At 60.0% G+C, this 8286-nt stretch overlaps 4 protein-coding genes across 4 annotated transcripts, besides 7 other annotated features; all 4 read left to right on the top strand.

Moving 5' to 3' along the window:
• Positions 1-77: 77 nt before the first annotated feature.
• Positions 78-106: a microsatellite.
• A 135-nt stretch (positions 107-241) lies between these two features.
• Tco025E_00555 (chaperone protein DNAJ) lies at positions 242-943 on the top strand (the record flags this gene model as incomplete). The annotated part of the gene is made up of 1 exon (XM_029367495.1): positions 242-943. One exon carries the CDS (start codon positions 242-244, stop codon positions 941-943), a length of 702 nt encoding a protein of 233 aa, XP_029232387.1.
• A 304-nt stretch (positions 944-1247) lies between these two features.
• Positions 1248-4217, top strand: Tco025E_00554 (uncharacterized protein; the record flags this gene model as incomplete). Its single annotated transcript, XM_029367494.1, has 1 exon — positions 1248-4217. The coding sequence occupies one exon, from the start codon at positions 1248-1250 to the stop codon at positions 4215-4217; it is 2970 nt and encodes a 989-aa protein (XP_029232386.1).
• Positions 4218-4657: 440 nt separating this feature from the next.
• Positions 4658-5872, top strand: Tco025E_00553 (RNA-binding protein; the record flags this gene model as incomplete). Its single annotated transcript, XM_029367493.1, has 1 exon — positions 4658-5872. The coding sequence occupies one exon, from the start codon at positions 4658-4660 to the stop codon at positions 5870-5872; it is 1215 nt and encodes a 404-aa protein (XP_029232385.1).
• Positions 5873-5923: 51 nt separating this feature from the next.
• Positions 5924-5945: a microsatellite.
• A 583-nt stretch (positions 5946-6528) lies between these two features.
• Positions 6529-6553: a microsatellite.
• A 63-nt stretch (positions 6554-6616) lies between these two features.
• On the top strand, positions 6617-7711 carry Tco025E_00552 (carrier protein; the record flags this gene model as incomplete). The annotated part of the gene is made up of 1 exon (XM_029367492.1): positions 6617-7711. One exon carries the CDS (start codon positions 6617-6619, stop codon positions 7709-7711), a length of 1095 nt encoding a protein of 364 aa, XP_029232384.1.
• Positions 7712-7716: 5 nt separating this feature from the next.
• Positions 7717-7743: a microsatellite.
• Positions 7744-7822: 79 nt separating this feature from the next.
• Positions 7823-7868: a sequence feature (GA-rich).
• Positions 7869-7954: 86 nt separating this feature from the next.
• Positions 7955-7978: a microsatellite.
• Positions 7979-8187: 209 nt separating this feature from the next.
• Positions 8188-8228: a microsatellite.
• Positions 8229-8286: the final 58 nt, after the last annotated feature.

The following is an 8286-nucleotide window of genomic DNA, read 5'->3' as shown; positions in this document are numbered from 1 at the left end:
GCGTTCACACACACCCACACGCCGCAAAAAGGAGCAAAGAAAAGACGGGAAAAAAAAAAGAAACATCTCTTGGGGCGAAAAGAAAAAAGAAGAAAAAAAAAAAGAATTTTTTAAAAAAGGCTCAAACGCTTTTATTTGCTTCCTCTGCCTTCTGTGTGCCCAAAATCACATCTGCGCGGGGGAATTGTGTCGCTTCTCTCTTCTCTGTTTTGATTTGGGGCCGGTGCGAGAGGCAGAGTGCATGTTTGCCAGTTCCCGCGCTCTGATGTCCCTTGGCATCAGCCAGGCGTGTCGTGTCATGGGGCTCGCCGCACCGCCTGTGGACAAGCGGACGTTGAAGCGGCGCTACATTGAGTTGGCAAAGAAGCACCACCCCGATCAAAGCGGCCCGGCGGCGTCGACGGATCGCATGGCAAGCATCACCGAAGCTTACAGGACTCTACAGCAGCTGTTGGCCGACGGACGGCAAGGGCGAGGCTCACCGCGTGCACGGCAACACGACGGCGCCACCAGTAGCAGCGGCCAAGACGACATGCATGTGGAGGCAGCGGCGTTTGTCGCCCCTGGCGTGGCCCTGAGCACGTCTGGATGGACTTTGCCTTGGCAACGCGGCCGCACAACGTCGTCGCGCCGGGAACAGGAACGGAAACTGTGCGAGGACGCGTCCTCGATCTTTGATTTCTTGCGGCGCATTCGGGCAATGGAGCGGGAAGAGGCGGTTCATGCAGAGCGTGTGAGGTCTGAGCTGAAGTCCTCCGAGGGGTCCCACGGCTTTACGGTTGAGCACTTTGAGGAACTTCGGCGGATGCAGCAACAGCGTGCGCCGTGGGCCCGACAACGCCGCTCCCGTCTCCGCCTCATATGGAAGTATCAGCGGGAGCGGCTCGCACGGGCCCCAAAGCGCTGCTGGGACGCCGCTCGATATGTCTTCCTTGGGCAGTGATTCGGGAGGCGCGTCGTGGTTTGCGTCGCGATTTTTGTGTTACTCCGAGTGTGTCTGTGTGGGAGGAGGTATTGTAAGCCTGCTGCGGGCCAGGCGAGGAGAGGAGCGGAGAGGAATACGTGCGAAGGAAGAAGGCCTGGGTGTGAAGCATTATATTCCCTCCCCTCCCTCTTTCCTCTTTCCTCTCTTTTTTTGATGCGCGTCTGTGTCTGTGTGTGGGCGCCTGGGACGGGGGGCAGCACCAACGACAAGGAAAGCAAAGGGACAGTAAGCAATAAACGGGGGAAAAAAAACGACGGTAGGGATGACTTCGTTGCCGGAGTTGAGGCGGCAGCCTCCGCGCGAGGGGATGCCGCGCGAGGTGGTGGCGTGGATCCGCACCCTGCATCTCCCGCGCGTTGTGCGGCACCCAAAGCGCGACTTATCCAACGGCTTTCTGGTGGCTGTCATCTGCTCGCGCTACTGGAGTAGCGTCAGCATGCACTCCTACGAGGACAGGATGAGTGCGGCGCAGAAGCGCAGCAACTGGGAGATGCTGCAAAAGCAGTTTGCCCTGAACAAGTGCCCGCTGAGTGAGCGCATGATTGAGGGGATGATGGCCGGCCGTGAGGACTACGCCAACTCCTTCCTTCGGCAGCTCTACACACAACTCACGGGGCGGGCGATTGTCGAGGCGGCGCCGCTGCCTGCGGCGGAGGTGGCGCAGCCAAAAACGCTCCTGCCGCAGTCGGCGCCGCCCGTGACGTCCACTAAAATCAACGTGGAGTTTGCCGCCCCGGCCGTCGACAGCCGCACGACGTCGACGACGCGTGTGCGGGAGCTCCGGTCCTCGAACGTGGCCGCGTTGGCCTCGTCAGAGCACCCCCCGCCCGTGGCGGCGGCGAAGAAGCAAGTCATTCACGCCATTGCCGAAGATCAACAGAGTAGCGACGCGGGTGACGAGGCGGCGGCGAGCGACCTCGAGTCCGCCGCCAGCAACGACGGCGCCGCTAAGAAGAAGCGGAACTGGAAACCGCCGATGGACTTCTCCGTGTCGCTGCGCCCTGCGGAGTTGCGGCAGACGGTGGTCCGTCCCAAACCCAGAGACAAGAGGCAGCCGACACCGCGGGATGAACAAAAGCGGCAGCAGCAGCAACAACAACAACAGCAGCAACCCGATGATGCTCCGTCCCCCAATAATGAAGCCACAGCGCTGGATTTCATCGAGTACATTGTGCGGACGCAGGCGGCCGACCAAGGCTGGATGTGTGCTCGCGACTCACCTGCGCCCTTTACGGACTACTTTCTGCGTGAGGAGTCCAAATTGGGGGCACTGCTGCCGCGCCGTCTGTGGAGTGCGCTGCTTGGCAGCGTCAGTGAGTTGACGGACCGCGTCTTGCGGCAGGGCGGCTCCATGGCCGACATCGCCGCCCTCTTCTTGCGAAGTCTGCCGCCGGAGGAGACGGGCGAGGGGCTGGGGCGCCAATCGTCACAGCATTCCCTGCAGCCGGGGGACGGCTCCCCAGCGCCGAGGCTTTGGAAGAAGAAGGCGCCTCCGAGAGGGAACTCTGGGCCGCAGCGATTTGTCTTCCTCGCGGCGATGCTCTCAAGCCTCTCCGACGCGGATACCTTTCTTGCTATATCAGTTTACTGCGACGACGTCCTGTCCCGCTCCGCAGAGGCAATGAGGACGCTTGACCACGCCACCGCTGACAGCTACGCCTCGCTTCTTTGTGCTGCTCTGCCCGCCAACCGAAGGCTCGCCGCGCGACTTCTGCCTGACGTGCTCGTAGCCGTCCACAGCGCAGTTGCAGCGTCTACCAGGGTTGAGGCAAGAATCAGCTATTGCCTTTTCCTGCGGGCGCTGCTCCTGCGCCTTGCGCGTACTGTGTTTCGGGGTTCGTCGCGGTCCACAAAATCTTCTTCCTTTGCCACGAACACCTTGTCGGCAACGGCCAGCGATCCACTTGCTGCCGCCGCTTTTGAAGCCATTGTGCCCAATGTCCTGGCAGCTCTCTCGCATGAATCGTCAACGGTGCGGCTTGTGGGAGTCCACCTTGCAGAGGCCCTCGCCTTCACGGGGTGTCCCCCTGCACGCTCGCTTGGAGACATTTTGCCTCTGCTAAGTGCCGGCGTCAAATTCGCTTCGCCGCTGTTTAACTGCGTCGGCGCGGCGTGGCTGCGGACCGCCATGAAATGCCTCAGCGACCCCTACGACGACCACGCCCCGCCTGACGCCGAGGGCGGGGCGATAGAGAAGGATGAGCTGTGCGCACAAGCGGCGCCGCATCTGGCGGCGATGGTGCAGCACTTCTCCGACCTCCTGATGGCACCCGGGCGGCTGAATGCAAAGACCTACGTCGCCGAACAACTAGCCCTCTGCCTTGACGACATCCCCAGTGAGGGCAAACTGCAGAGCTTTTTTAACCCAGAGAAGGTGGCAAGGTCCGTCTTTTCCGTCTTGCAAGGCGCCCCAGCTGAGCTTGTGGCGGGCTTTCTCACACCGCCGTCGTCGACGGAAGGCGGCGGGAGGGTCAAGGGGGCACATAGTGGGCAGGTGGCGTTGGTGCCTGTGAGCTCCTCACTGCTTGGTACGTTGCGTGTGGACAGTTCGCTGCGCGACTGTTACCCGCTGGCGCTTTCTGAGGCGGTGCTTTTAGTATTTCCACCAGAGGCGGTTCGTCGGCGGTCATCGGCGCGACCCGGCCGCAACGTTTCAGGCCAGGCCGCAGGTGCTGAGGGGACGCCGATGACGCCGCAGCAGATACTTGCAAAGGCGACGCTTCTGCTGCGGGACCGCGTGGTGCCGGCCGACGTCGCACAGCGCGTGACGTGGATGTACAAAGTCGTGGTCGCCTGCAGAAGTGGCTTTGGTTTTCCGGAACGCCCCGCGTCTCTCAGCGAGGCGGCCGCGACGAAGCGGTGGATTGCCGTCATGCGGCAGATGTACCGCGATGTCGCCGTGCTTGTGGCTGCGGCGGAGATGCTGTGCACGCAGAAGGGCGCCTTGACGGACGACGCCGCGAACGCCATCGCGAAGCTGGCGGGGATGGCGCAGCAGATAGTGCTGCGGTGGCACGTGGAACTCAAGAAGGAGGGGGCGCTGCTGCTGAAGAGCCCCACCGCAGCTCTGCCCACCTCCTCCGAGCGCATGACGGGGGCGATGGCGTGGTATCACAACTCCTTTGCCGAACTCGCGCCAAAGGAGTCGCCGCCGCCGCAGCAGCAGCAGTCGCATCGACCGTCACGCCACTTCTCTGCGTCGTCCTCTCGCCCTGCGGAGAGGAAGCGGTGAGGCGCAACAAGGTGAATAGTGTGCACACGTAATACACATGGTACTGGCTGGCCGTGGCCTCGCTCCCTGCTTCCCGGCCCGTGCAAAGTTGAGGCGTCCCTCCGCCGCCGATAGATGTAGTGAATCGCGCCGAGGCGCCAGACGTGCAGAGCATGAGAGTTTCATGTAAAAAAAAAAGAGTAGAGGGAGGGGTGGAAAAGTTTCCTTCCTGCTGCTGCCGAGGCTGTTTCACGTGGGTTTCCGTACCTTTCTCCCCTGCCAGGTCGCCATTCTCCAAGGTACCTTTTTTCTTTTTTGCCTGGCAGTTGTTTTCCCTTGACGTCATGCCGTGCCTTCATTCCTATTACTATTGTCGTTTCTTCTTTTGTTTGTTTGGGTTTTTTTTTGCCCTTCCCTTCGCGTGCCGGGCGAAGAGCTGAAACGCCCCCGCCAGTTGGTCGATGGGAGTTAAAAGCAAAACAGCAACGCGGAAGTCCTCCTTCAAGGAGGCCGCGGCGGGCGCGGCGAAGGCGGCCGTCGAGACGGTCACGGTGCGCGCGGGTGGCAAAACTCCGCGTCGCGGTGTAACTTTTGCCGAGGCGGAGACCGCTAAAAAGACGACGTCAAGCGCCGCGGCGGCGGCGGCGGCGGCGGCGAAGCGTGCGGTAGTGGGCGGCATCGTGGCCGCGAAAAAGCGCCAAAGGGGGGAGGAGGACGACACCGCCGTGTGCAGCGACGCCGACGCCGACGACGACGCGGCGGCGTCTGAGGCGGAGTCCGGCGGCAGCAGCAACGGGGAGAACCTGAGCGAGCTTGCCGACAGCGACATCACAAGTGAGGCAAGCGCAGAGGAAGCCTGGGAGAATCCCTTCGAGAAGTCAAGGCGTGAGGGGACGCGGTTGACGTATGAGGCCCTGCGTCTCCGCTTCCTTCCGCCGGAGTTTCAGGAGCCGCAGCTCTTCAAGTTTCTCTCTCAGTTCGGCGCCAAGGTGCTGAACTGCTTCTGCGTGCGGAGCCGCCGCACCCACCAGTCCAAGGGCATTGCGTACGTGCAGTTCGACTCCCCGGCGGTGCTCCCCACCGTGGTGGAGGAGTGCCATGGCATGTCCCTCGGCGGCCGTGCAGTGCAGGCGCACTCCGTCACGTTGCACCGTGCGATGCCGTCGAAGGAGAAGATCGCCCGGCGCCGGCGGCTGGCGTACGCGTACAAGACAAAAGGTGCACCTCTCCGCACCCACGACCTGCGCCGGAAGAGCCCCATTGCGGCTCTCGTCAAGTACACCCGCGTGGAGAAGGCAAACAACGAACACCTGCAGCGCCTTGGCATCGACTACGCCTACCACGGCTTCGAGGAGCAGCTGGGGAAGGTTCCCAGCCAACTGATACTCCGGAAGAGGCGGCGGACGGCAAAGAAGCCTAGCGGGTCGCGTAGCAGCGAGCATGAGAGCGACAAGGGCAGGAAGGGTGAAGTGGAGTCGAAGGTTGTCTCGTCGCCGCTGCCCGCCGTGGCCGCCGCGACGGGGCAGAAGCGGGTGAAAAAGTCAGTTAGTGGCAACGGCACCGCAGGTGCGTCCCCCGCCCCCGTCCCTGCGGCAGCTCAGACGAGACAACACGCAAAGAAGTCGGCCGCCCCCGCCACGAAGAAGCGGCGGGCGGGCACCGCCGCAGCTGCGTGAGCCGCGAAGAGGAAGAGGAAGAGGGGTGGGGGCGTCACCCGCCTGACACCTGTGCGTGCGTGCGTGCGTGGGTAAAGGCGAGGGGACGTGGCTTTGCCGGGGCCAGCGATGTGGCGAGGACGGCTGAGACAAAATAAAACTGCGCGAGAAGCGATATAACGTGTAAGGCAAATGAAAGGGGGAAGAGAAAAAAAAAGGAAAGAAAAAAAAGACACAACAACGGCTCGAAGAAAGAAGAAGACTGTGATGTTCATCCCCCTCGCGGCAGTAAGCAATGAGGAGAGGGGGAAGGGGACGTGTGAGAGACGGGAGTCCGTGAAGTCTGCTGGTATGCGTTTATGTTGTCTGCCTGTGGCAAGGGAGGAAGGCTCTTGCGTGGCAGCTGCGCGACACTCTCCTCACGCTGCCTCTTGTTCCTCCTTCTGTATTGTCGTTGTGTGCAGCTCGCGTAGGTGAGGCAGACGGCCTCTGCCGAAGGAAGGGGGTTGCAGTGCGTGTGGTGGGTGGAGGGGCGGGGAGTAGGACGAAGAGGCAACCACAAGTCACGAAAAGCAAATTAAAAAAAAGGGAAGACCCTCTACTAGGCATCGGGGGTCCTTTTGAACGGCAGGCTTCTGTTTTTTTTTTGTTAGTGCGTTTAAGGAGGTGAAGTCGTGTTTTTTTTCTTGTTTTTTTTTTTTTCAGCTCGCTCTTTTTGTTTTGGGTATTCGCTTTGCTGCCGCTCCTCCTCTGTTGGGCGCAGCAATGAACTGCCCCGATCTTGCCACACAAAATGAGCTTCCCATAGAGAATTGCAACGCCGCTGCCGCCGCCGGCAGCGCTACACTCTGCACGCTATCTCTGCACGCCGCGGAGGTTGGGCCACACGAGCACACGAATAGCGTGAACAGGAGCTACTCCGACTTGGATAGCTCGCAGTTTGTCTTCTATGCCGCGGTGCTCTGCTGGCTACGGACAGCCCTGCAGCAGCCTCTCAATCTTGCCTTAGCTCGCCAGCAGACATGCCCAGTCGCGAGCTCCTTGACGGCAATGCAAATCGTGAGACGCGTGTACTCCACCGAGGGAGGCGCACGTGGACTGACGCAGGGAATGTTTGCCCTAACGCTCGGCTGCGCTCTTAGCGAGGCGCTCTATCTCTGGCTTTTTGAGTACAGCCGCGAACGACTTCCCATGGAGTCCGAGGCAACACGCGATGCATTTTCGGGGTACGTTTCCGACGCCGTCTGTCGGCTGGTCCATATTCCACTTAGCATTGTCGCACTGCGGCAAATGACGGCAAAGAAGACCATGTTTGGCGGCACGCATAAAACAAGTGGCATGTTTTTCACGCTGGTGGCAATGTACCGCGAGAATGGGCTGCGTACGGTGTTCGCAGGCTACGGCACAACGTTGTTAGTTGGATGTCAGTGGACGGCGGTGTGGTGGGCGATGTACGGATACACCAAGGCCTGGCTGTACGAGGTCGCAGACGGCTTCCTAGAGAAGGAGGAGCAGGCGGAGTTGAACCCACCCATTTCGTCCCTTTCAGCGTGGAAGCACTGGTTGCGGGCGAGGGACGATAACATGGTCCTGAACTCCATCTCCTCGTTTTGTACGAGCGCGAGCACGGCCGTCCTCTTCAATCCGTATCTGGTGATACGAGCGAACCTGCAGGTGACGCCGCATGCCCGATTGTGGCGCGTCGTCCGCGATTTGTACCGAACTCGCGGTGTGCAGGGGTTCTACGTGGGGCTTGCGCTTAACATCGGAACGTGTCTTATAGATGGTGTGCTGGCGTCCACCTCCTACGAATACGCCAAGCTGTGGGCGGACAAGAGCCACCACTACCAGTCAAGATGACCTCCTGTGAGAGTGTGTGTGTGTGTGTGCGTCCACGGCCCAAGTTAACCGGGAAGGCACGACGAGTCCATACACATATAGATACACACATGTGGCGCCATGTGGCCCATATTTCTACTTTTAGTTTTCGTTCTTTTTTCTTTCTCTTCTTCTTGCTGGATTACTTTAATGTGGCACTGAGTGAGTTAGTGATTGCATAGCCTTTGTTTTGCTTGTGTCTGTGTATTTTGAGTGGGTTGCCTCTTTCTTTTATTTCTTTTTTTTTTTGGATCCACTACGAGGGCGGCATGTCGAGTTTTTGGCATCTGTTGTCTTTTCGCTTGTGTGTAGTGTTCTTTGGGCTGCCGTCTTGCGCATTCCGTGCGGGCGGTCTCGTGTGTGCGTGCACCGTTGCCTTCGGCGCGACGGCAATAGACATGTTCTTTTTCTTTTTCTTCTTTGTGCGTGTGTCTCTCCCTTTTTGCATCCGCCGGGCTTTTTTTTTGTTTTTGTTTTTGTTTTGTTTTGTTTTGTTTTGCGGATTCCCGGGAATATTCTGTCGCGGTGCCCGTGTCCCTCACTTCCCCCGCGCCCCT

The sequence above is a fragment of the Trypanosoma conorhini genome, assembly GCF_003719485.1.
Source record: "Trypanosoma conorhini strain 025E chromosome Unknown Tco_14.4_contig_00013, whole genome shotgun sequence".
In the NCBI taxonomy this organism is placed as follows: Eukaryota; Euglenozoa; class Kinetoplastea; order Trypanosomatida; family Trypanosomatidae; genus Trypanosoma; species Trypanosoma conorhini.
The sequence above is the reverse complement of the archived record's forward strand: the minus strand, read 5'-3'. Positions and strand labels throughout refer to the sequence as shown.